The sequence below is a fragment of the Perca flavescens genome, chromosome 24 (genome assembly GCF_004354835.1).
Source record: "Perca flavescens isolate YP-PL-M2 chromosome 24, PFLA_1.0, whole genome shotgun sequence".
Taxonomy (NCBI): Eukaryota; Metazoa; Chordata; class Actinopteri; order Perciformes; family Percidae; genus Perca; species Perca flavescens.
Window position 1 is genome coordinate 10,314,741 of NC_041354.1, and position 26,847 is coordinate 10,341,587.

Genomic DNA, 26,847 nt, shown 5'->3' on the forward strand with positions numbered 1-26,847 from the left:
AAATTCACCTTTGCCACCAGCCAGCCTTGGTTTGAACTGCTTACCAAACAGTTGTGTGATGTGTTTGCAGTCAAGAGTTACAACAAAAGTTTAGTTTTCTGCTTTTTAAACCTATCACTGCCGTTAAATTCCATTTTTCACGTCCAAATTCTGCATAATTTTTTTTTGGGGGAACCATATTTTGATACCAACGGACCATTAAAGGGGTCCTGACAGAGGTTGGGAAACATGACATAAAAGTATTTTTATGGAATTTAAAATTGTATATGTAATATATTTGCAGCATCAAAAAAAGAGCATATTTAATTTATGCAACAAAAAAGAAATAATGAACATGTTTTTAAGGTTAGTTTATGTTATGTAATTGTTATGTAATTGTTTTTTGTGTGTCTTTTTTTAAATAATGTTTACCAAAAAAAAACAACCAAAATACAACTTATAATATATTCTGAGCATCAAAAAATAGCATATTTATTTTATGCAAGAAAAAAAAAAGAAATTGTATGTTGTGTTTTGGCATTTAGAATGATGACGTTTTACTTGATGGTGTGTAGTTAACATGCCGTTACATGGAGAGTAAAACTTTGACATGATCTGTTTGTGTTTGTTCAACTGTAATACAGTGTTTATGTTTACTGCTGTCGCATGAAAACCTACAAGGGTCTCGTCTGTTCCCCTCCTGATTTAAAAATGAGCTCATACAATTAAACCTTTAAAGCTCATTTTTAAACTCAAGCTGAAGTTTCTTGACCAAAGAGCCAAAGAAATTCATCACAAATCAAATACAGAATTTTAAATAATTAAAACATTGGCAATACTGCTTATGTTGATATTTTTCTGTCATAAATGTATCTCCAAAGATTCTCATAACCTCAAACCAAGCAAAATCTCAACATTGATGCAAAATGTGCTCATGCGACAGCAGTGTATATTGTATTTATTCCTGTTTGTAGAAAGTGTGTATATATTGATAAAGCCAATCAGGGGACTAATACATTCCAGGAAGTAAAACACCACTAGCTTTGTTTTCTCCATAATTTGAAGGAACATCCGAACGTGTACAAAAACACTTTTATTTCTTCACCACTATTGTGACAATGTGAGAAAACATTTTTAAACAATTGGTATTCCTTCAAATTAAAAGCTATGAAAACAGACATTTCCCAGCCCAAATCCCTGAGGAAACAATTCAGAGTTATGAAATACTCACCAAAACATTACAATTTACACAGTTTTTCTGATTCGTTTCTGTATCCGTTTCATTTTGTGTCCCTCATACCGCGGGTGTACACAAAAAACTTCAAGTGACTGCAGCCCGTTGCACAAACATCCTGTCATTCTCACCCATAACAGTCTTAATACATCAGTGTACATAAATAATGACAACCTAATGTGCAGTTGTTGTAAATAGGGGCCTTGTTTTTGTATTGTGACATAGTCCAGGATTTTGACCTGTGGAATCACGTGGGAAAGAAGGAAAAAAATGGAGAAAATCATTGGATTCTTTTGGGAAGGAAGATGTTATGTGGGGAGGGATTAAAAACTGAAGGGAGGGTGACTTTTTCCACTTGTAAAGAAACCTTGATAACAAAGCAGCTGCACACAGTCCGAATAGTTGTAAAACACCAGGGGAGTGCTCGATTATTCTAACCTCTTCATGAATATGTTAAAGAGAGAATAATCAAGCACTTTTCAGAGACTCCAGCTATTTGAAATGTGTTTGGGTATAATGTTGTCTTGGTTTGTTGTATAGCGTCTTGCATGTTCCTCCATATACAACTATATTATCTTAGTGTAGTCAGTAGAGTAGAAACCAGCAAAATATAAAAAAACTGCATCAGCAACACTGTGTCTGTGGACTTTCTTGCTTTAAATGTGACTTTTATGTAATTTGTTGAAAGAAAAAAAAAAAAAAAAAAAAAAAAAAGATAGCTTTGCTGTGGTCCCAGTCTTAATCTCTTTTTGACCTCAACCAGCAGTTTAGCTGAAGTGTTTGACTATGAGCTGTTTTCTGAGGTCCTCTGCCTGGCTGTCGCGGTCCTCGGGTCTCTGTTCGAGGCTCTCGGGCTGCTCCAGAGGGTCGGTTCTCTCCAGAGTCCAGGCGTCTAATCCAGACTGCAGGGAAGCGTTATGGAGAACACAGCAGGCCAGCAGGATGGACGAACTCCTCTCTGGAGAATACTGGAGGAGAGGAGAGGGGAGGCGAAGAGAGGAGAGGAGAGGAGAGGAGGAGAGAGAGGAGAGGAGAGGAGAGGAGAGTTGGATGACACTTGGATGCTGCTCTGTACTTTTTTTTTTTTTCCCTTCACAAAGAGAGGTTAGCATAGCATAGAAAAGAATACCTGCAGGTATCCTTTGGTGCCGTCCAAACATTTGAATCTGGTCTGGATGGCTCTGAAGGTTCTGTCCACTATCTCATGTGTGGCAGTGTGGGCCAGATTATACTGAAACTCCGCAGGGGACTCTGGGCATTCGACCGGGGTCATCAACCACTTCCTGAGAGGGTAACGACGGTCACCTAGAAAATCAGAAAAGGTCTTTAATCCCGGATGTTTTCAGACTATACGGAATGATGTAAGAAGTCTAAAATCCATGTCTCACCCAGCAGCCAGCCCTCCTCTGTGCCCTGCAGCAGTTTGTGGAGGGCAGATCTTTCTAGAACGTCACTGTCTCGGAGTCCTCCTGGCCAGTTTGTTTCTGCGCTGAGTAACAATCCTCTGACATCACAAACCAGCTGACAGCCCACAGAATGAAAGCCCTTCTTGTTCACGTATGACGAGTCTTCACTGTTTGGAGCTTTGATGGTGACCTGGAGATGAAGGGAAAAGAATATCAGTTAGGCGGTCACCTTTCGTACAAAGTGTTCAAAAGTGTTAATACAGTATAATATAGTGAACCTGAACACAGTCCAGCACACCCAGAACTCCTGGGAATCCTGCCACCCTCTGAAACGCCTGGAAGGACTGCTCTATGCAGGAGGGATCTCTGTTTGGGAACATCAATATTGCTGTTATTGTAATTTTTCTATTATTCTTAATGTTGTTAATATGTTGTTTGTGTTATCAAAAGGGCAGTACAGCTGCATGGTGATACTATTAGCATGATATAATAACAAAAGCCACATATGTAATCCAGCAGAGTAGCATGGTATCATACCTGTTGAACGTGATGAACTGGGGAGCTTTCTCCACCAGGGCTCTGGTCACGTTAGACACACATCTTGACATTGACGCCTGGCTGATCCCTATGGTATCTCCCATAGATGTCTGGAATGAGCCAGATGTGTAGAAGCCCAAAGCAGCCAACACCTGGACTTCAGGACTGATGGCTCTGGACCGCTGGGTACGTCTACAGAGAGCCTGACACACACAAATACATCCACATAAACACATTTATAAAAGGACTAGTTGATTTGATGGGATGATTCAAAACTGAGGATCAGCACATACTCACCTCTCTGAGTATTTCCACCAGATACAGAATAAACTCTCTGGGGAAGCCAAATTGCGTGAGGAGGATATCGTCTGAGACAGAATCCAGGTCAAAGCGGTCCAGGGTCTTTTGGCCTCGACCGTGTAAGAGTAGATCACAGTCCAAGATGGCTATAGGGATCGCCATGCTGTGGGAATAATACATTTACATCAATAAATAGTTTGCACTCATTAGAAGTGTTTTGTTATATTCTTATTTGACATTTATAGTGGTATATTATTCCACACTGTAAACAATAATTCATTTCCACAAACACTATGTTCTTTGCCTCAATAAGATATGCTTGTATGATTTTACCCCTCTATTAAGGCTTGAATCCACTCACTTTGTATACACTACTTTAGAAAGTATATAATATAATATAATATAGAGATTATCACAGTTTTATTTTGTTTCATCTAATCACAGTGCCAATATCAATATAGCCCTTGGTAGCTGAAAATTGTGGACGGTTATGACATTCCAGCATGGAAAAACTATGATCATGTTTTATAGCTAACGTTGGCGCAAGTTATTATACTAAATCAAGTCAAACCAACGTGCTAACTGCTAACCATAGACTGTTAATATTTACAGTATATGGTGCTAACTAGCTACATACCTAGCTAGCTACCTAGCATTTGAGCTTTCCTAATTTCAGCTATACGTGCTAGTGGAGACAACGGTCCAAACACACACAGCTGAATAGCTGTAAATGAAAATTAAAGCATAAATGATTTACTTTGCATTGTCAATGAAAGAGCTCTTACCTTTTGAAGAGTCATGCAGCATTTGTCAACCAAAACAAGGAACAGGAACACCCAATTTGCGACGCACATTAACAGATTCGACACAGGCTTTTTATTATCGTTTTATAGTAGAAAAAAACTAGAATATTAACAAGACTGGGTTTTCTTCTTAATATTCTCACAATGTATTTGTGTGTTGTCTCGTGTTTTATTGATTATACATTTTTACAGACATTTTAAAAATAAACGAAAGTGCCGTTTGGAAAGTACTGCTATCCAAACACGTCGACATGGAGAAGATAAACAGTCGCTGTTGACGTTGTGTACATCTGAATTGGGCGTGTAAATGTCTGAGGAACACAGCTTTGCCTGACATCTTTATTACATTAATTTGTATTTTATTGAAGCTACATTCCTAAGGGAAAAGCTAATGTAAGTGTTGCTGTTTTGTGATGAAGTTAAAGTGCGTGGTTTTCAGCTAACGTTAGCTAACATTAGCCACAGGCTAACGCTAGCTAGTTGGTCAGAGTCACCAGTCCAGCGACTGTGCCTCCTCTTTGTGAACCTTAGCTATGTTATTGTCGATGTAATTAAGGTATTGCGGTTTATTTAATTTGCCAGGTGATGTAGTGAACCGTGTGAGGTGGTTGTCGGTATTCTGTAATTTAACATCCAAATATTCGGGCAATTTCATGTCAACGTGGAGGCCTCACTTGCTAACTTGAAACATAAACATATGCCATATGGATGGTAAGAAACAATTGTGATATACATTATTTTGCCTGTAAATACCGAAGGCATCATTCTCATTGTATTGTACATTGCTTTCAGTTAGTAATCGTTAAATTGCTAGTTAGCAAAGCACTGTATATGTGGTCAAAATGGCTTGTTTTGGTCAGAAACTGGCTTGGTTTTAACCTCTTTATATACAGTCTGTGGTTTTAACTGAGCTTTATTATTGTTGAAGAAGCGTAAGGAATGTATTGTGTGGATATTGTATTTGACATTTATTCACATTTTGTCAGCAGTTATTTGTATTTTACAATTTAAATGAATAATTAAATATCATTTTGGATGCAGTGGCAAAATTAGTTGTTCGCAATGTTCAGGAATGGGATGATTGCTGAACTTAACTTTTTTTACAGCTTAAAGTGGATAACAATCACAGTGTTGAGTGTTCATCTCTAATTGTTTGATTGCAGGGTCGTGACAACATGGACAGTGGCCTGAGTCCCCAGGATAAAAAAGACTTGGACAAGTTCATTAAGTTCTTTGCCTTGAAGGTAAGAGGCCAGTTTGATGCTCTTGTTTCCAACATAGGATGCATGTAGAATCTGTGATTGTAGGTCTCTAAAGGCCTGGGGTGTAGGAGTAGTAGTTTTGTTTCTCACATTTCTTTAAAGGGTTGGTTCTTAAAAAACTTTTTCTCACTCACCTCCTTTGGTTCTAGTCATGCGGGCAGTTTTGAGAAACTTGCCACTGATCTTTCTGCCTTCCCACCAAAACAAAATACATGTATTTTATTTGTGGTGCTCACCGCTTTGAAAAAGAACATTTAAACATATTCAACAACAACACGTTCTTCCATAAACAATGTTGCTGCTGTTAGTCACTGCTGACTAGTAAAGCTTTCTTATGTCGTGTTTGTAGACCGTCCAGGTGATTGTCCAAGCTCGTCTCGGAGAGAAAATATGCACTCGCTCGTCCTCATCGCCTACTGGCTCTGATTGGGTAAAAATAATTCTTTTACCTTTTTCTATTGAAATGATTGATCGGATTTACAGTTCACTGTAGATCTTCAACTAGCTGGTTTGAATGGTTGGTCTTTTTCTGTAAAGATGTTTAAGTGTAAATTAAATTAATTTTTCTTCTAGTTTAATTTGGCCATCAAAGACATCCCAGAGGTGACTCATGAAGCCAAGAAGGCACTGGCTGGCCAACTTCCAGGAATCGGACGCTCCATGTGTGTCGAGATCTCCCTGAAGACATCAGAGGTAAAACAGGGCTCCAGTCTTATACATTTTGAACAGTAAACTGACTGCACATTTGTTTCAATTTCAAAAAAGAAAATATGTATGTATTTATTTTTAAGTCTACTTTAATGTTCCCATGTTAATCTTTCGGGGTCTCTCTGTCTCACTCAGGGGGACTCAATGGAGTTAGAGACCTGGTGCCTGGAGATGAATGAAAAGTGAGTGGATATTTTCCCACCTGTTTTTAGTGGCCAAATGTTTGTGTGTATAAAAGTAAGAAGTTTGTCAGTGCTGGCATCTTTTCTGTGGCTCTATAGAGTTGTACAGTATGCACATGATTACCCTGGAGGACCACAGATCTGTATCTGATGTAATGGACCCCAATACTGCGATGTAATGGTCGCTTCATCATGTACAGCACTCATGATGACTTCTCTCTGCCAAAATGTTGCTGTCTGGCACATGTAATCAACATAGTATAGCTTTGTGAGCAAGAGAACAGTAGAGCAGTCCAAAAATAAAAACACAGCCAGCAGTTTGAGTAATGAAACTGACAGCGAGTGTCAGATGATTTAAGTTATAAATGGCTTACTTTGTCTCTGTGTCCAGTACATTTTTTTTGTTAAATCACATCTCTGACTTTGCTGTTGTTTGAAAACGGCTCCCTGCTAGACTTGTCAACAACAGATCCACACAACAACCCATGGGATTATACAAAACATTTTAGGAACGCTGCGGTTCTGGCTTTTATTTTGAGCTGTTAGACATATTTATGTTGGACTCTACCCTATTATTAGGTTGACATTTATGTGTTGTCTGTCTCTATTGTAGGTGTGATAAGGACATCAAGGTTTCATATACAGTCTACAATCGTCTGTCTGTCCTTCTGAAGTCTCTGCTGGCCATCACCAGAGTAACACCTGCTTATAAACTGTCTAGAAAGCAAGGACACGACTATGTCATATTATACAGGTGAGTGGACTGTACCTGTCTTGTTAAACAGCTGGTTTAAGGGGCTTACTGCCAAGCTACACCAGCTTTGATCTGTATCCTGTTACATTTAATTGATGTATGACACATATCACTAGGGCTGGGCGATATATCGATATTATATCGATATCGTGATATGAGACTAGATTTCGTCTTAGATTTTGGATATCGTGATATGACATAAGTGTCTTTTCCTGGTTTTAAAGGCTACATTACAGTAAAGTGATGTCATTTTCTGAACTTGGCCTCTTTTATTTTATAGGCTATTTTTATTTAAGATATTTTCTTTATTTAAATGTGCACCTTATGGAGCTTTGATTTTAAAAAAAAAAAAAAAAAAAAAAAAAAAAAAAAAAGGTACTCCTGTTGTTATACAGTATTTATGTTTACATTATATTGTTATTTGAACAGCTGAGCATTTAATCATGAACAAGGTGAAGCAACCTGTTTATTATTTATTCATTTGATTTTGCAACTGTTCACTGAAATAGCCGGTTTCTATGAAACTACTTGTGACATGTCATATTTGGCTTTGACTTTGACTGAACAGCTCTCACTTTGCGGAAAAAAATATCGGGATATATATCGTATATCGATATTCAGCCAAAATATATCGGGATATGACTTTTGGTCCATATCGCCCAGCCCTACATATCACCATCTGTTTCTGCCTCTCTCATGTCTAGGATTTACTTCGGGGAAGTCCAACTGAGTGGATTAGGAGAAGGTAACCGTAAACTCTGCTTATTGACTGACATGTCGTAAATCACTGACAACAAGACTCTGGACTAACAGCCCCAGATATGTGTAAAACCTTACATACTAAGGTGCAAAATAAATCCTGAACTGCCCAGGAACCAAATGAAATATTAATGATACACTGTTAATTTTCTTGAAAGTCATATGAAAGGACAGAGAATAAAACGCCAAATACCATGCATGACCTTTAGAGTAGTTGTGTTATTAAAGGCATCATTTATTGTGACATGTGAGACCAACAACTTCATATTTAGGATAAAAGAACTAGAAGTTACACTGAAAATGTCTCTAACGTGCAATACATTTATTTTAAAATATGGAATCAAATTCACTGCATTCCATTAGCTGATATGCTTGTTCACTGAAGTTTTGATTTTAAGGTTTTCAGACGGTGCGTGTTGGTGTCGTTGGCACCCCTGTTGGCACAATCACACTTTCATGTGCTTACCGCATCAACCTGGCATTCATGTCCAACAGGTAACATAAGTGAAACATCAGTGAGTATGTTTACATGCACACCAATATTCCACTATTATTCCGAATATGACAATATTCCGATTTTGATACAGGTCATGTAAACGGCATATTCAGTTTGGATTCCGAATAAGGCCTTTTTTTTTTTTTTAGAATGTAGCATTTCTGGTTAAGACATGTGGCATATGCCGGTATTATTTGGGTTGTAGGGGTATTCTTTGGACATATAGTATACACCGCATTCGGAATATGCGTCTTTACGGCCAGTTTACAGCCTCTTGCCTGTTTATGGCTTACGGTTAGCCCTGTGCGTTGCTATAGTTGTTAACCCATTAGCCAATAGTTTGCAGGGCTGCGGTAAAGGTGCATGCCCAAAAGAAGAGCAGGACAAACGCACCTACTTTTAAACATTATGAAAGACTTGGAGATCAACAGCTTTACCTTTTCAAGAAGGTGGTCAAAGGAATTAAAGAGGGAATCTGTGTTTGCACAATCGAACAAGTCCGCCACTGGTGGAAAACTTTGACAAAAATCCTATTTTCCACCACTGCATGTAAACAGGAATGTTAGTCGGAAAATATCATCTTTTTTTTCGGAATAAGGACAAAACCCGGAATTAAGTGCATGTAAACGTAGTCTGTCTTCTTACAAAGACATTTTTTTTCAGAGACCAAAATGAACATAACTAGTCAACTGTTGAAATGTCGTCTTCTGCAGACAGTTTGAGCGGTCAGCTCCAATCATGGGGATCATCGTGGATCACTTTGTGGATCCTCCCTGCAGCAGCCAGCGTGCCAACATGGGACATCCCTGCAACTACAGGTAGCTACAGAAAGCTGTGGAAATGAAAGCAACCATTCATTTAAAAATGAAAATCCAAACACTATCTGCCCACAACTCCACTCAAAGTTTAATGACCACCAAACACACATAGATGCAGCTGCTGCAGTGGAGTCTCAGCAAACACTCAAGAACTTTTAGGTGACGTAATTCATCCTTTGGAGGTGACTAATGTCTGCGAGACTCTGATTTCATTTATGAGTCATCTGCATCAACAGAATATAACATTTTAGGTTGCCTGAAAAGTCTGAAAGTGTATGTATGCTTTAATGACAAAATAAGGTCAATTCTCCATTGGTTTATAACTATGCTGCCTTGTTGCTGGAGTTTTCAGCACCTAGTAGGATGTCAAAAAGTGGAATCATCTAAATTATAATGTGTGTGTTTTCAGAGCTCCAGATGAGGAGGACGGATATGCAGGGGTTCAGGATTCACAGGAGGTCTGCACCACCTCCTTCTCCACCTCCCCCCCCTCACAGGTATGAGGACACTCCCTTGCTCCTCTTTACAGTCTTTCTTTATCCTGTGACTTCTTCTCTCCATTTTCATACCTGCTTTTTTATTTCACTTTCTCTTTTCTCTCTTTGTCTGTTTCCTTTCCTGTTGTCTTCTTATTGTATGTTTATCTACGTGTGTCTGCACTATCTCAGTGTGTGTGTACACTGAGTCCTTCGCCCTCTAAACTGTCTAAGCCCCTCCCTCTGGACACTCTGCCGCTTCCATTGGCTCCTGGACTTGTCACTCACACTGTGAGTCTATACTGGCCACTATGAGAGTGTAACTGTGTGCGATGCACCTTGAAACACTGCTGATCACTCCGATTTCTCATTTGTCTTGGGGTGTGTGTTGCATCATTTTCTACCATCGTCCTTTTTGACTGTGTGAAAAGTTCCGTCACTTTCTTCAGCGCAGAGCTTCAGCACTGTAGCTCCTGTTTCATCATGATGCTTTATCATCTCCACAACATGTACCACTGTAGTAAATAGGGCTGGGTATCTCTAATCATTCCCGAATTCAATTCCCATTCAGAAAGTCCCGATTCCATTACATTTCCGTTATCCGTTAAGTTAAGAGACATTTCAGTTTAATACCAATTTAGCTTGAATATGAAAGAGATTCCCAGAGAACTTATGCTACAAATTGTACAAGCAAGAAGCAACCCTCAAATATTTTTATAATGCACCAGATTGTTTACATTAGGAATTGCCCCCCCAAAAGATTTGTTTATAGTACATTTTATACATACATACATACATACATGGTGAAAATGCATATTAAAAGATTGATTTCTGGATTTTATTAATCGATATATCACTCAAACAAAGATTGATTTTAATTGGTGAATTGATTATTTTAACCCAGCCCTAGTAGTAAACCCCGTTTATCTTTGACCCATCTCAAGAGCCCGACTCCGATGTTCTGACAACTCCGTGTGTGTCGCCAACATTACACTGCCGTGTTTTGTGATTAATTTTCCCTCTTCTTTGTGTCTGTCTCTGTAGCTGTATGCTTCCAGGTTATCATATCATCATCCAGCTCAAACAGGAGCTGCTGAGCTTTGTCACCCTGCTGCAAACCAGGTGATGCACCAGTCCGTTGCCAAGCAATTCACTTTCAGATCCATATACTGTACACTGATATCATATCATCAGATAGATCTGTGATGTGTCACCTGATAAGTAACAAGAAACCTGAGCAGAAATTCCAAATGATCGGTTTGTGGTACTTTTAGTGTTTCCTTTACATAGGAGTGGGCAATATGTGGAATTTTAAATCACAGCTTTCTACTCAGTCTGCTTTAACTCTGCTGTGTTCTTCCTCCTCAGGGTTTGCATGCTGGGAAGGATCACGGTGGGGTTGTGTTGGTTCCCCAGCCTCCTCATGGAGCGGATGCCCATCTGACGGTAGAGCACGCCGCCAACACACCTGGCAGCAGGTAATGCTCTCCTGACATCACTTCAACTCAGCATCTGCATTGTGGTAAATTTCAACTGCCATGATGAAAATCCTGTAGTAATACATGTCTGGCTGCACAGTTTTCAGATATTGAATGGTTAATCAATATCTTAACAATAAACTTGATCATCTCCCTTCCCAGTGGCGGCGATGACGGCCTGACGCACAGTGGAGAAAGGAGGAGGGACGAAGGGAGCAGCGTTTCTCCCTCTGACCCCGTGGAGTCTCTCAACGCATTCACGCGGAAAATCGGAGCTTTTGTCAATAAATCCAACACACCGGTAAATCAAATATTATTTGAAACATATGAACTTTGTCCTTCCTGCATTTTGTAACACAGTCCATCCTACTTAAGTAAGTAACTCTCCTGCAATTGTTTTGTAGTGACAAAAATGTACACTGAATTTACCGTGTGTGTGTGTGTGTAGATAACAGCAGCCAGTCTGGACCTGCCATTCGCTGCATTTGCTCCTCGAGGCCTGGACTCGGAGGAGAATGATCCCATGGTAAATATTATGATAAAGATGATGTCACAAAAAATGTCTTTGTCTCATACAGCAGGATACTTTTAGTTTGTCTTCAAATGTCAATTTTAGGTTGACAGTTGGGATATTCTCGGTCTGTGTGTGTCTGTGTTCAGGTGCAGCCTCCAGACTCTCCTCCTTGCCCGTCCCCCCTGCAGGCCAGCCTCCATTCTCAGGGCTCAGAGGGATCGGGGCAGCAGGATGACTTTGTCATGGTTGACTTTGTACGTAAATATTGCTCTATTCTCTTGTGCCTGCTCCCTACTGTAGTAACACACCCCTTCTTAGTCTCTCATTGCTAGACCCTCCTATGAGGAGTCTACACAGCATTCTGGGGCGGAGAAAAATGTGCTCTGGTTTATTGGCATTTCTTTAAACTGGTCACAATCGTCTTGGGCGGTGCTAAGTTCTGCGAAGAACTAGTTTTGGTGGCAGAAATTTCTTGCGGCACCTGAACAATCCTCAATATAGAGTAACCCCTCCTTTACCCTGTTATTTCTGCTGCAGTCTCATTTTTTTTTTTTTTTTTAAATAAATCTGACATTTTGTAAATGTTTGATTGTGAAATATAAAGACTGTGTCTGCCTCTGTCTGTAGCGTCCAGCCTTCTCTAAAGATGACTTGTTGCCAATGGATCTAGGCACTTTCTACAGAGAGTTTCAAAACCCTCCTCAACTAGCCAGCCTCTCACTACACATCAGCTCCCAGTCCATGGCTGATGACTTGGTAACACGCTTCTTGTTTTTTACTCTAATAATTAGACATAAATTTTTTTTTAACAAAGTTCGGAGCAGAACTTAATGTCTGTTAGTTTTAACTGATTTGTATTTGTACTTTCTTGTTTGCAGGACTCACTGCCAGAGAAACTGGCCGTTTATGAGAAAAACATTGACGAGTTTGATGCTTTTGTGGACATGCTCCAATAGAAGAGTGAAGAAAGGAGGACTTTATGTGAGAAAAGACTACATGTGTGGTGGCAAATGAAACAGAAAAAAAAGAAAGGGAGGGAGAAGCAGACTGGAGGCTCTGTAGCCATTTGTCCTGTGAGAATCACTGACTAAATATTTTAATGTGAATCTCCTCATTTCTGACATTTTTCTCTTACCTTCCCGTCAGGCACATTCACCTTGCTTACCAGCTTGTACAGATCGCTGTAAATACTGTATTATCGCCACTGGCACACACCCCGCTCTGATAATGTTAATTTAAACTAAAAATCTTTATTTTCTATGTAGCACAAATCTGCTCGTCATCGTGTTTAATCAGGATTTCAAATCAATTGTCACTTAAAGTGCTCATATTATGCTTTTTCCCTTTTAGTGCACGTTATAGGTTTACAGAGTGAAAAAGCCCAAAGTCCACTCCAAAGGGACGTACCATCTCCAACAGAAAACACTTCACAAACAGCTCTATTGTAGTTCAGCCTTTACTTCGGTGACGAATGTTCATCACTTTGTAACGCACGTTATAATGCTCGTCTAGCTGCTAGCGTGGCACTCCCTCATACTCTGCAACTGACTGGCTAGTAGTCCTTACCTAGGTACTGCTTATGTGCAATTCCCAACAAAGATGGAACAGAAGTGTGATGTCTCACTCTGTTGCTAAAACAGAGAGCTCAACACCAGGGTGAAAAGAGGAGCTGCAGTAATGTGCAGTACAACAAAAAGTGTTTTTTGAAAATGAAACCACAAACCTATTCTTGTACAGCCTCTAAATACAATTATGAACCTGAAAATGAGCATAATGTGAGTACTTTAAGGCAGCCATGCAATTCAAGGATGACTACCGGCACTGATAGTTTGTTAAAACTAGCTTACTATTGTTGATCGATCGACACTCCCTCCCTGTTGAACACTACTAGCCTCTGAAGATTTCCACTACGTCATGGCCTTTATCATATCTGAACTGAATGGTGAAAGCTTGTTGATGTGACTCTAGAAATCAGATACTGGGTGAAAGGCTTTTTCCTTCAAATAAAAATTGCACTTAGATGATACTAGGCTGTTGTAGAAGTCTTAGGAAGTGAATTAAAGTGTCCTGCTTTACATTCTCACAATTGACTTCTTGTATCAGAAGCAGTTGAGGGTTGCTCAAAGGCAACTTTAAAAGCCTGTCATTTACCCTAGCCACGTGTTTCCAGCTGGTCTGGGGATTTAAACTGCCAACTTCAATGTTTGCAAAAGCCCCCAATGAAATGCTATCCTTAAATTTACAGGTAAACCTATTTTACCATGCTGAAGCAACTTGTTGTGGAACTACCCTCTGTTGCCAGTTTAGTTTTAGACTGCTATTGTTAGTTTTAGCTACCTAAAAGACTGGCAACTGAATGCATTTACTATAGGCTGTACAACATGCATATGTATATTTGGTTGTTTTTTTCAAAAACAAAACAAGGGAGTGACACATTTCCAGTAGTCTAAAGAAGGGGCCGGGGTCACCATCCAAGACTGAGTTTTGTTGAAAGCTTTAATTTAAACTTCTTTGCTTTGGTCTAGATGTCCTAATAAAGCATGGCTGCCCTGTTGAAACAACAGATGTCTGTTAAATGCCTGGGTCCACATCAACTATGTGTATGTGGAAAGAAAACATGCATACAAACTGGTATAAGTGTGCACCTCACTCAGTTTTTAGAGATAGCTGTGGGTGAAATGATGATAGGTGGACAATGTAAAGGTGCAACCAGCCCAGAATCCAGGAATCACTGCTGCACAAAAGAATATAACCCAATATGTCTTACATTCTTTTTTTGAACAGACAAGGTTAACATTTTTTGAGCTCACTATACCCCCCCCCTCCCCCTCCCACCTTTACTAATTTAGTCAACTAACAAACCGTCACTTAGTAGCTCTAGCTTCACACTTAACGGACAGAAATTAAAAAAAAAAAAAAAAAAAAAAAAAAAAGTAATTTTCAGAATTCTCAAGTGGAATTTTATTGTTGGTAGTTTCTGGAATTCCATCACATACCTGCAGGGCTGCAAAGGGGCAAAACCATAAAGAGTATGGTAGCACGCATTTAACAGATACTCTACAATTCATGCCATGTAGCTGTGACCAACTACAGATTATTGCTCTTTTCTGAGAGCCCCTTACTCTTACACTGCTACCTAAAGGGCTGAGAACCGTTAAACATTTTCATCTTCAGACTCCTTTCCCGTCAACAGCTATGGAGGAAATCTGCTTAAATCAACTCACCCAGACAACGATGATGTAAATTTCCTAACTAGATTTTCTAAAGTTAGCCACTTAACATGCCATTACTTATAAACATACCCTCTGAGCAATGGCAGACAGAGGCAGTTTCCCCCCAGGTAACACTGGGAACGCAAAAAGAAAATACAAAAAAGAAAAAAAATTTCACAGGAGACAGGCAGTGATCGCCCAGTGTGCGTTTCCAACTCATTCAATTGCTCAGTCCACGAGAATGTCCTGTCCCCATTTCCCCCACTGCGGCCCCCTCCGAGTCCAACTGTCCAATGATGTATGTGTTGGGCGACGTGGAGAATGAGTCCCTCTGGGTTGGAAACAAAAAACGGCCAGAAGACTGATAAGACGGGGACTGACACTTTACTCTGGTTCCCACTTCCTTGGATTCAGGGTGAAAGTCTTTGAGGTGGATGGCCAATATCCTCCATTGTCAAATACCCAACCTGCTCCCCCAGTCGGCTGAATTTAGGCAGAGTTGTTGAATAGCGTGGGTCAGGGTGGTGATTGCGGAGGGAGGGGGGCGGGTGAAGGCGGCATCCATACACACTACAGATCAGAGCAGGAGCAAGAAGAGGGAGTTGTATGGAGGAGAACCAGGAGCTCAACTTTTCTTCATGGGCTTTTTAAAGAGCGGGGAAGTGAGGGAGGGGCTCAGGCAGTATTCAGTAGGTCCTGTATGGCTTTCTGCTGAGTCTCGTTCAGTGTCGATACACACTGTGTCCATAACCCTGCAGACACCTGGATGACCGGACATAAAAAAAAAGAAGGGTCAACCTCTAAATTGCTTCATACACCAATAGATTTAGATTTATGCCTTTGGTTTCTTAGCAGTCAGTTTTTGATCCTATGAACCGGTCAGTAAGACCTTATGGCGTGCGATAAAGGCTCACCTGTACTTGGCGGATGACGTTTGCCAGCCGTTTGCTGCACGCGTCCTCACTCTTGACTGATTCGTTTGCCACTCCATCTGCGATGATGAGGAAGATTTTAGGAAGGTTGGCGTTGTCTGGTCCGAGGACAATGGGGTTGTTGCTTTGGAGAGAAGATGGGAGGGAAAAAAAAATTAGCTTGTATGTCCCCTGGTTTATAAAAAAAAACAATCATTTCAGAAAGGTATTTCCACAGAGGCTGCCCTACCTTTCAATGAGGTCACACAGGAAGTCAAATGTGTGGACGGCCTCCTCTTTGTCCTCGTTGAGCGGTAGCCAGCTGAGCCAATGGGGAAGGATCTCGTTGACGTTTACGCACTCCGGCCGAAACCTCATGACCTTTCCTACGGCAGAGATGCAGTTCTCCGTGGCGTTGACGTTCTCCTTGGAGCGCGAGTCGGCTGCCTGGATGACTCGGACCAGCAGGGGGATGGCCTCTGGATCACGGGAAATGGACAAAAAAAAAACAAACACATCTAGTCAACTAAAAGCTGTAAGCTGCCAACAAAACCAAAAAGTGAAGACCAGCGCTGGGACACACCTGTACAGAAAGGGCGGTAGTTCTCGCCGCCGTACTGAGCCATGACTCCGACGCCGTAGGCGGCTGCCTGCCGAACCTCGGGGCTCGTGTCGCACAGAGACTGCAACATCGGCCGCAGGAAATACTCGGCGTATTTGAAGGAGGCGGGGCTGCAGTGCTCCACCACGTCATCAAAGATGCACAGACCCCACTGTCTGTCCGCCCACGGCCTGCTGGGACACTAAAGACGAGTCCAGTTAGTTACGGTTGAACTCAGTGTGTGATAAACCCCCCCAACAGACTGACACCATCTGGTGGCAGTTTATACTTTTTTTTTGTACCCATGGACCTTTAAGTAAAGATAAGAAAACAAATACTAATGGCCATAATAGGACTGCAGACAGTGCTCATGATGATCTGAAGACAGGAAGTGCTTACTATCAGCTGGACGATGAGCTGCAGCAGCTGTTCAAACCAAGGCAGCACCTTCTCTTTGTAACTGCTGAACACCGAGTGCAGGATATCCGACACTTTGGTCAGGATGTACACGTCGTTCTCATCCTGTCACAGATGAAAAATCGGGGCTCTTTCTATATATATTTTTTCACCAGAGCATTTGACAACAATCCATTTGACAAAAAGGTTTCATGGGTTACGTAACGGCTGCTTTGCTGAGGTAAAATATTTACCTCGTCTTGTAATGATTCCTCCACCTGCTCGTCATAGTCTTCATCCTGTCGCTTAGCTGTGAAAGGACAAATGTTCTGTGAGGATTATGCATAAACACAGTTCCTTGTATTGACTGAGATAAAGGAGTTTTTGGGAAAAAGAATAAAAAGTGCCTCTATGGTTGTAATAAAAGTCTCACCCTGTCTGAGCTCCTGGTTCTTAAAATGCTCCTCCAGCTTTCCTTTTAAGATGCCGCCCAGCTCCTCAAAATGCTCGTTGTTCAGACAGCCATCTCCCATTAACTCAATGCACTTTAGAAAGAAAACCACCACTCCAAATCAGTCAGGTCAGAAATCCTATTCTAATAATAGAAATGGTACCAGGTGATATTTCAGACAAAAACAAACAAAGTTACCTTGGCAAAAGAGTGCATTATCTCTGACAGGACATCAGAGTCTGGCTCCGTCCCGATGGCCTTGATGAGAGCGTCGCACATGAAGTGCCACATCTGGGTGAGGTAATCTGGTCCTCGAACCCGTGCACACTCCAGCAGCAGGGGCATGGACTCCGCTGCAGCCACCCGCACACGTGAGACAGTTAAGGAAACTGCCATCATCAAGCCCCTTATTCTTTCATATACACGTATGCAGCCATTTATAGTTCAAACTAAAGGTCAGAAGTCCGTGTCCGTAATAAAAAGGATATCATCATGGAAGTAAAACTTGAGCAGAGGAACCATCAGCTTCACCACCTGCTCCGTGTACTCCACAAAGCCCTCCTTCAGCTCTTTGGCGTAACACACCTGGAAAAAACACAGAGGGTCTCACTAACCGGACGGAGCCATGACCTTAGGATCTACAGAGAGATCAACAATGGCTTCACATTAATCTGCCGCAGACCCCACCCCCCCCAGGATCCTGACAGGTTTGTTTGGCAGGACATACATGCATCTCAGGTGCTCCTGTTGTAGCAAAATGGTACTACTCACTAGGGCCGGGTAGCGAAATCAATACTTTTTAGGCACTGACCGAATTGCCTCTAAAGTATTAAGTATCGAAAACATGCCTCGTCATTCAATACCTAATTTAGATACCTATGGAGCAAATCTCATCAGTGAGCCAATGAGTATGCAGCAGGTCTTCTACTGAGATCTAATAATGCTGGGGATTGGCTGTCTAACATTACATGTCTTAAGGGCAGGCCGAAAAAAAATAAATAAAATATCTACGTTACGCACAGAGACGGGGCTCACATAGGAGCTAAAAAATAAATAAAATTTGTTGTATTTATTTTTTATATTTGTATCGAAGAAAGTATTGTTTAGAAAGCGGTATCGAAGTCACAGCATTGGTACCGAACATTTTTGAACGCTAGCCAGCCCTAAGACTTACAAGCATCTGGCAGGCAGTGGCCTTCTCCTCCAGGCCGGCCGTCTTGATGCCGAAACTCTGCTGGTCTCCCAGGTTGACGAACTCCCAGCCGTCATCCTCCGATATGTTCTCCATGTCCTGGGCTACGAGACACAGGACAGGACGTATTCAAAGACGGCATCTTTCGTTTGGTTTTGTTCTCAGTGCCCTCCGCTTTTCCATTGGAGAAGGGAAGTCCGTACACGGTCGAAAAAGCACTGTTGCGTTACTTACTGTCGAGCAGGGCCACCTCAGGCTTGATGGAGGCCGTCTTCATCAGGGGGCCCATCACTACGGGCAGGTACTGCTGGAACTCCTTCCCCAGGATCTTACACATCCTGGCCCAGGCTGAGATCATGTACGAGATCTAAACCCCCCCCCCACCGAGCAACAAACGCACGATGACAGGTTGACCCTATTGCAACGGTAATAAATCAAGAAAAGTGGGAGGGTTCAAAGTAATGTCCAAGTCCACCAACCTGAGGATCGTCGTCCTCCAGGTCATTGAAGTCCGTCTGGGTTTTGAGGAGCAGCTGCATGACGGCCGAGGCGTCCGGCATGAACTGGTGACACAACAGGAGGAGCAGGAGGACAGGTGTGAAGATGGCAGCCGAAGACGGCAGTGGCTAGTTTGATCGCACGGCCTGTGCAGACGTACCTTCTCCTTGCCGACAGCCAGGCCGATGAGGCTGATGCACTCGATGGTCTTGCCGCGGAGCAGCCGCAGCTCCTTCTGCACGGCGTTCTCCACGATGTGTTTGAGCGAGGGCATGAACAGATCGTAGTACGGCACAAACTTCTCCTCGGCCGTGTCCGCCACCGAGGCGATGGACGTCACCACTTGCTCCAGGACCAGTTTGGTGCCCTTCTGGATCAACTGGGAGAGAAGAGGACACGGTTAGGACTCCTGACAGCCTGGCTGGATATATAGACAGGAAATAACACTGAGCGTAGTGTGTTAGCACACAGATTTAAAAAAAAAAAAAAAAAAAAAAAAAAAAAAGAAGTGTACATTTGTACCTCTTGCAACTTGGCTACCATGATGACGTGAAGGTGCTGCACCAAGCTGTCCAGATACGGGATCAGCAGGGATTTAGGACAGTCCTCTGTAAAGTTGATGAGGGCGGCGGCGGCGTGCGCCTGCACCCGAGGGTTACTCTGATCCTCCATGGTCTGAAGCAGGGCTGAGATCACCTGGGGAGGGAGGAGGATGCGGGGTCAGAGTCTTCTTAGTCGACACTGGTAATGCCTTTACTTTGTGAAACGGGAACCTGGATCATATTTTCCCCCCAATTTTAAATTTACTGCATTAGATTGAACAGATTGATCGGTTACCTTGTCATGGAATTTCTTCTGGAAGGTCGGGGCGAAGTCTGTGGCCATTTGTCCGATAGCGTTGCAGGCAGCGTAGCGTACCCTTGGGTGCTGAGGATTGAAAAAGCAAGCAGAGCTCATTAACACCATACAAGATGTACACAAGTCCTGTAACATTAGTAACCACAACAAGATAAAGGGTTTGGTAAAGATCCATCCATCAGCGTGCTCTCCAACGTCACTCCAGACCACAGAAAGCTAAAGCCATGTACCCTGAGCTGAAGTAACTACCGTGTGCTGTATAGTCGTATTAAAACAATCAAGTCTGTGGCTGGGTTTCTTACGGGATCGGAGCAGAAGAGGAGGACAAAGCTGACGATCTCTTGGAGGATGGCCTCCATCTGCTGGTGGCAGCCCTCCCCGATGGCCGACAGCGCCATCAGCCCCGCGTGTCGGTACTTCCAGTCGGCTGGCGACAAACACACTGGGTTGAATACACGTTCACGCTTACAGATTTCATATTTTTGAGTCAAGCAGGTTTACTTACGGTTCTGCAGCATCTGCATGATGTGCTGTTTGATCATGGGCAAAATGATCTTTCCTCCCAGACCACAGGCGATTCGGTCAAGAGCACTCTCCCCAGCCACAGCATTACTGGGGGGAGGGAGGGGGTGAAAACCAAAAATCAATCAACACATTTTCAAACCTCTTTGAAGATACTTTCTACATAAAGTGGGGATTTGTGTCTTGATGGCGACGGCGCCAGGCCTTACCTGTCAAAGTCATCGTCCTCCAGCTCATCAGCCATGGCCCAGTCGTCATCGTCCTCGAGGTCCACCATCATTGCCAGCATCTGGGGCACTGAACACACAACACGCAGGTATTACAACAGTCTTAAAAAAAATAAAAATAAAAATAAAAAAAAAAACGGTTCTGCCCAACTTCGTTGGGTGGCCAAAACATATTAGGGAAACCCTCAAGTGTTAGTTAATCAACGGTGAACCAAGTGCTCACCACTCTGCGCCACAATGGCCGTGTGTTTCCTCAGCATGGCTGCCGCCGTCTCCGATAAGGTGACGATGACCTCGAGCGCCAGCTGCCTTTGCATGTTTGTCAGGTTGGTGTCGGCACACAGCTGAAGAGACACGGAAACATGTTGGTCACACAGAGCTTACAGTCAAACTATTAAAATGTAAGAAAAAAAAAAATGTTCGTGTCAAATGCAAAGTTGATTAGTTTCTCAGATGTTTCCATGCATAAACGAGCATGCATGAGTCATTCGGAAAAAGAATATTTTTTAAAACGGATACATTTTGCATCGGTGTGCTCTCTGCCTCACCTTTAGACAGAGCTGCAGAGTGGCCTCCAAGTTGGGTCTCAGGTATTTGGGGGCCGTGTCTGCAATTTCCACTAAGGACTTGAGCACAGAGTCGTCTGCCTGGTAGCACGACTCGTTCACTGCCTGATTAAAAAAAAAAACATCAGCTGGAGTTAGTGCTGCGTTAATGGTCGTTTGGCAGTGGCATGCTGCTGTTGCTGAATTTACACTGTCCCCACAATCCAAGGCCTTAGCCTGCCCCTACTATCACAAGTCAGGCATTAAAATTCTCACTAAACACGGTTGAAATAGAGCTTCTGTTTGCCAACAGAACTTCTTTCTCTAGGACTTGATACGCCTTTCAGAAAAAGCAAAAACACTGCAATAGCGTGCGCATAGTTACAGTAACAAGACGCCTTTTCCTGTATGATCCAAGCTAGCATTAGCTAACGCGTACATAGACTACAGGACATGCAACGATTTAGCTTAATGGGTCTCAAGAGGCTCATGTAGAAACTTTCACTGACTGCTTCAAAGCCATTACTGGTGCAACGGTTGCATACAGGCATCACACAAAATACTGCTCTGGATGACAAGTTGTCATCCTTGTGGGAAACAACAGATGGCATCCGTAATGAATGGATGGACCGTAAAGCTGGGTCACACGATCAAATTAGAAGTAGTTCAAACCGACTCAGGAGGAGGACAGGGGGGGTCCTGGTATCTTACCTGCAGGATGCCTGGCAGCAGGTCAGCGAAGTGCTTCAGCAATGCCGTGTTGCCTTCGTTTGACAGAACGAAGGACGCCGCAGCCCGAGCCGCCAGGGTGCGAATCTGCCGAAAAAAAGAAGAAAAAAAAATTTAAAAATGATATTAAAAATGTACAGTTCCTATAAATCGGGAAGAGAACTGCCCAAAAAATCACCTCTTGTGATATCTTACATGTGGGTTTGCCTGGTCCTGCATGCACTGAACGAGCATGCGCTTGATAACCTCCATGTAGTGCTGCTGCTGGTTGCCGAAGATTCCTGGGAAGTTCCTGCGGAGGCCAAGACACACAAGCTGTCAGCCACCGGTACGTCGGTCTCAACACATGAGCAGTAAGGACGTCGCCGTGGCCTAGATAAAAGATTTGGGATGAAGCGAACTGGGTCTCACCAGAATATGTGCAGGGCAGATTCTCGAAGGTTGACACTGTCAGAGTTGACCGAGTCAAAGAGGAACTTGAGCACCTCTGGCCACTGGTTATTCCCGTCATCATCTGGATCAAAGACAGACATCACAATAGTTTTATAATGAACACCCTATATTTGACAAAATCTTATAGTGAGAGGATGAGAAATAATATTTGCTAAAAAAAAAAAAAAAAAAAAAAAAAAAAAAAAAAAAGGTTAAAAGAGGAGCATTACCAATGAGGTTGCGGGTGAGCTCGGCTGCGATGTCGCAGACCTTCTTGCGGATGTTTGGCGAGGTCTCGTGCTGGATGCTGGTGAGCAGCTCGGTCTTGATGACCGTCTGCATGTCCAGGGTCAGGCCCGGGTAGATCTCCTCGAAGGACGACGACAGCAGGCGCCGCAGCAGCACGGCTGCCATCTGTTTGACCTGAGCGGGCAAAAAAACATTTGGTTTCAACATTATGTCACGCGTCTCGCAATGGTCCCAACATGAAACGCCGTTATTTTTAACAAGACCGTTCTTGTTTGGTCCGGCAGAGCGGCTATTCTTGTATTTGTTTGATCCCGATATGGATTATAAAACCAGGTTATTCTACAGCTTTCATTTGGATCTATTTTAGGCAGTTTAACATCTAAACTACAGCTACCCAACATGTGCAGGAACATTTAGTGGAATACATTTTTAGAGTCAATGGTCACTCTTTAAAAAAAAAATAATAAAAATATTTTTTTTAAACCCACAACAACCACATTGACAAAACCTGCAGCATCTCAGAAAGGCAAAGTCCCTCTCCCTGGGCCAAGCACCTCTCTGCCTGCTCCCATTTCAAGACTCTAAAAATACCAGCCTCGAGGTAAAGAAAAGGAGAGGAAGCATGAGGGACCAAGCAGCTGGTGGACTCAAGTAAACAGAACTGTTCAAATGCCAAAACCGTGACTCATGGCGAGCCCTAGTGTCAGGCCGTGGTAAGGGCACGTGTGTGATGGCCGGACTACATTCTTAACATGCCGTCAATGCGGCACCTTCTCAAAGCAGAGATATCACTGTACCGCAGACAGGATTCTCATTGTGGACTTTCCAACAATGACAGTATAAATGCTTTCTAACTCAAATGTTCCTTCCTGGTAGGACAAGGCTTTATACAAAAGGCCAGTGATTACGCGAGTTTCTAATTGGCTGGCAGTTCAGTACTATGCAACTTGTAAAACGGAAGACAACCCCGCTGTGATTTCAAATCCCTTATGTTGTTTTGCTGCTTCTCCGAATCAGGCTGAAATCGCTCAGTAAACATGTTAAGTGTGTGTTTCATGGTACAAACCTCTTCTGCAGCAGATGCATCTCTGATGGCCTGCAGCAAGAATGTGATCTTGGTCTGGCCCAGGATAGTGTCATAGGTCTCCTGCATAGAAAAGGAATGGACAGTGGTTAGAAGGAGACATCCATCTATAAATCGGGAATGCGTGTCCCCACACATGCGCAGTACGAGCGAGCATATATTACCCCTCACTGCATGTTGAAAGTGTGTGGTTACACTTTTCAAAACTCCACGCGGACAGCGTTTGCCGCAATACGATGGCGAGCCGAAAGCAGCCGTGGCGCGGTTACAGACAGGCAGGCATAAAAGGGTTCTTAAGGCCCTGGTGACTGACTGACAGGCTGGAGGTTGTAGGGCAAGGCAACTTTATTTCTATAGCACATTTAAGCAACATGCAATTCAAAGTAGGTTACATACCATTAAAGAGCAGCTAGAAAGAAATAGAAGATAAAAATCAGGCTAAAAACAGAATAAGATACAAGTATAAGGAATTAATAATTAACTGATTTGATAGGTTGGACGGGTTTGATTTTGTGAGAGGTGTTAAAATGTTCTAAATAAATAACAAAATATTCCATGTAATTTACAACTGAAATTTATTTTGTTATTACAGAGAGAAAGTAACGGAATAAAAAAAAAAAAAAAAAAAGTACCGGAACAGAATTTCAGATGCTAGTATAAATATGAACTTTTCCCAACCCTACTTGCCAGAGCCATATCTCTCTTGTTGCACTCTTGTTGTAGTTGCACGCTGAAATGCTGAGATCTCTATGTATGAAATAACAACACGGCTGTGGCTATTCAAAAGCCACTATAGGATTTTTTGGAACCAGCAACAAAGTGTTGATTAAACCAACCAAGTTAGCATCTGACTGCCAACTCTCAACTTTATTGCGTTTATTTGCAAACTTTTCCATCAGTGTTTAAATATAGCAAACAAGAATAGAAGCAGCCACAAAATTCTACTGCAGTTTGGACACTTCAAATCTCCAACATCATGGGATATAAATCTCACCAAGGCCAAGATTTAACATGGCAATTGGTTTGGTAAACAGTGTTCTTAAGCTGCTTAATTAAATATGCAAAAGAAAAGCTAATATACAAGATGCTCTGAGGATGCAGTGGAACCGTGGGGGTGTGCTCTAAGGAAAACATCAGATGATCATGTGGAAGTGGTGCTAATGGCAAACAAAGAACTTTGTTTCCTTTTATTAGGTGAAAGAATATGAACCCAGTTTACGCAAGAAAAAACATGATTATGTGACCATAAAACCCCTTAAATGGAGTACACATTCACATGATGAAGACAGAAGAGGGAGGAGCATTATTGTGGTGTAACGGTATGGTGGGAGAGAAACCGGATTACTGAACAAACGCGTTTAAATCGAAACCTGATTTCTCACAATATTCTGATTTCTTGGGCTCTTGGCTCTCAGTGGCTCAATAACACGAGCAATCATTTTCTATTTGTCGCGTAAAATCGTACAAGGTACCATTCCAGACAACTGTAATCCATCAGCTCCTTAAACTTATGATTAATCATAAAGCAGTTTGTGCCTGTGATATCGCACACACAAAAAGAGTAAGTTGAATGTCCCGGGCACTTCAGGATCCAGCCAATAAGCTGAGCAGTAAAACATGCCCATTAGCTATTAGCTATAGCAAAAGCCCCCCACCCCCCCACACACACTACTACTAAAGAGATGAAAACCCCCACAACATGAAGACAATGGCAACACTTTTACTTTGGTCACTTCACAACTTTTAAGACTGCAACAATATTATACTTCATGACTTGCCATCCCTCTCATCATATATTGAATGGGGGGGGGGCTAAGGATGTGGACACCTACAAATGTTATATAGCTGTAGTCTTTAGCTGTTGATAGATGGGTTTAAAGTCCTCTACAGATGGATCAATTTCTATTGTGTGTGTGTGTGTAACACAGAAAGGGACTTTCTATAAAAGGATGAATTCCAATGAGCTTAGTATCGTGGCAGACAGTCAGTGGTTTAGAAAGAAAAACGCTGACCGCCAGTGAGGGGAGTGTGATAAGATTCAACCACCTCATCCAAACGTCGGATGCTGAAGAGGTAAAGTGTGGTAACAATGCTTTGCCGCGACTAATCGTGGTGGGGAAAAAAAAGTGAATAGGCCAGCCAGACACAGCCCAAACAAATCCTCTAGATAACTAATCCAGTGAGAGGGGATGAACGGAGACGAGCCTTGGCGTGACTGAAACGAGAGCTAATTCGCTTCACGAGTTACATTTTAACTAAATGACGAAAACCCATTTTAAACAGTTGGGTTGTTAAACTGACTTTGGGATAATAAAAAAAAAATGACTGAAGGCCATTGCATAAGCACTGCTAACACAGTTACCTCGCCCTCTAAAAAGAACTGGCACCCCGACGCTACCTCCAGACTGTAACGTCAACCACTGTTGTTATGGTGATCATTACACCTATAACGTGACATGTGTGTCGGTATTTAATTTCCGAATTCCCCTTTCACTAATATTTTAGCAATCCATTCGGTTTAGCGCCAGCTTGCTAGCTAATGAAACTAGCAACACTGTAGCAGATCCTTAGCTTCGTGCTACTTCCTGTTACTCTACTAGCTAGGAGGACTAACTTAGCTTCACTGTCAGCTGGAGAATGTGGGATTGGTCCCCAACAAACGCAACATTTCACTTTTGAATCCAAACGGCTGACACAAACACACACACAACCACACCGAGTCACGGGTGGGTTAGGATCAGTATGATCTGCATTGTGTCTAGCTACATAGCTTCGCAACATGGTGGAGGTAGTTAGCGTTAGTTTCGGCTTCCCATTGCACGTGGGCTATCGGGCTTGACGTGAAAGCTAGCTAGGCGGTTAGCAAAAGCTAACCTGGTCGCACTGCTTTCTACAATTGCCGAACTTGTCACTCGTGAAATCAGCTACGTTTTGTTATCTCACCTCTGATTGCTTCCTGACGTTGTTGTCAGGGCTCATCAGGTTGCCCAGCAAGAGGTAGAACTGCTGCTGCTGTTCCGCCATTGCAGTGAGATCCAAAAAGACCAGCCGGGTGGAGAAGCGGCGAAATGAGCCCGGCAGAACCTGCTTCGGTCACACAATGCTGCTAACGTTCCATTGGCTCGCTTTAGCAACTCTACTTGCCATTCATTGGACCAAAGACGCGTATCAAACGCACGCCATTGGCTTACACGGGTTCTCAGCGTCTATTGGATGGAATCGACAGAGAAAAGC

The 26,847-nt window shown here is 42.5% G+C and overlaps 3 protein-coding genes across 4 annotated transcripts; 1 reads left to right on the forward strand and 2 right to left on the reverse strand.

Moving 5' to 3' along the window:
• Positions 1-1,057: 1,057 nt before the first annotated feature.
• On the reverse strand, positions 1,058-4,302 carry harbi1 (harbinger transposase derived 1). The gene is made up of 7 exons (XM_028571964.1): positions 4,242-4,302; positions 3,454-3,619; positions 3,157-3,359; positions 2,898-2,985; positions 2,602-2,809; positions 2,343-2,518; positions 1,058-2,181 (listed from the first exon to the last, which is right to left on the reverse strand). Exons 2-7 carry the CDS (start codon positions 3,616-3,618, stop codon positions 1,981-1,983), a joined length of 1,041 nt encoding a protein of 346 aa, XP_028427765.1. The 5' UTR covers position 3,619; positions 4,242-4,302; the 3' UTR covers positions 1,058-1,980.
• Positions 4,303-4,482: 180 nt separating this feature from the next.
• atg13 (ATG13 autophagy related 13 homolog (S. cerevisiae)) lies at positions 4,483-12,820 on the forward strand. Of its 2 annotated transcripts, XM_028571837.1 has the most exons (18): positions 4,483-4,652; positions 5,423-5,503; positions 5,871-5,951; positions 6,095-6,214; positions 6,365-6,411; positions 7,025-7,165; positions 7,870-7,910; positions 8,323-8,419; positions 9,134-9,238; positions 9,648-9,735; positions 9,907-10,005; positions 10,759-10,836; positions 11,083-11,192; positions 11,355-11,493; positions 11,641-11,718; positions 11,853-11,960; positions 12,334-12,462; positions 12,585-12,820. In XM_028571837.1, the coding sequence occupies exons 2-18, from the start codon at positions 5,435-5,437 to the stop codon at positions 12,660-12,662; spliced, it is 1,608 nt and encodes a 535-aa protein (XP_028427638.1). In that variant the 5' UTR covers positions 4,483-4,652; positions 5,423-5,434; the 3' UTR covers positions 12,663-12,820. The 2 variants fall into 2 exon arrangements, with proteins under 2 accessions (XP_028427638.1, XP_028427639.1); XM_028571838.1 differs by lacking the exon at positions 9,907-10,005.
• Positions 12,821-14,640: 1,820 nt separating this feature from the next.
• On the reverse strand, positions 14,641-26,726 carry kpnb3 (karyopherin (importin) beta 3). The gene is made up of 26 exons (XM_028571800.1): positions 26,557-26,726; positions 23,596-23,676; positions 22,511-22,703; positions 22,260-22,362; positions 22,044-22,140; positions 21,831-21,935; positions 21,123-21,245; positions 20,798-20,918; positions 20,557-20,644; positions 20,331-20,437; positions 20,128-20,252; positions 19,805-19,894; positions 19,490-19,663; positions 19,128-19,346; positions 18,949-19,032; positions 18,704-18,836; positions 18,452-18,573; positions 17,766-17,862; positions 17,476-17,648; positions 17,260-17,371; positions 17,081-17,136; positions 16,830-16,952; positions 16,413-16,632; positions 16,080-16,308; positions 15,833-15,974; positions 14,641-15,680 (listed from the first exon to the last, which is right to left on the reverse strand). Exons 1-26 carry the CDS (start codon positions 26,635-26,637, stop codon positions 15,594-15,596), a joined length of 3,285 nt encoding a protein of 1,094 aa, XP_028427601.1. The 5' UTR covers positions 26,638-26,726; the 3' UTR covers positions 14,641-15,593.
• Between the last annotated feature and the right edge of the window lie 121 nt (positions 26,727-26,847).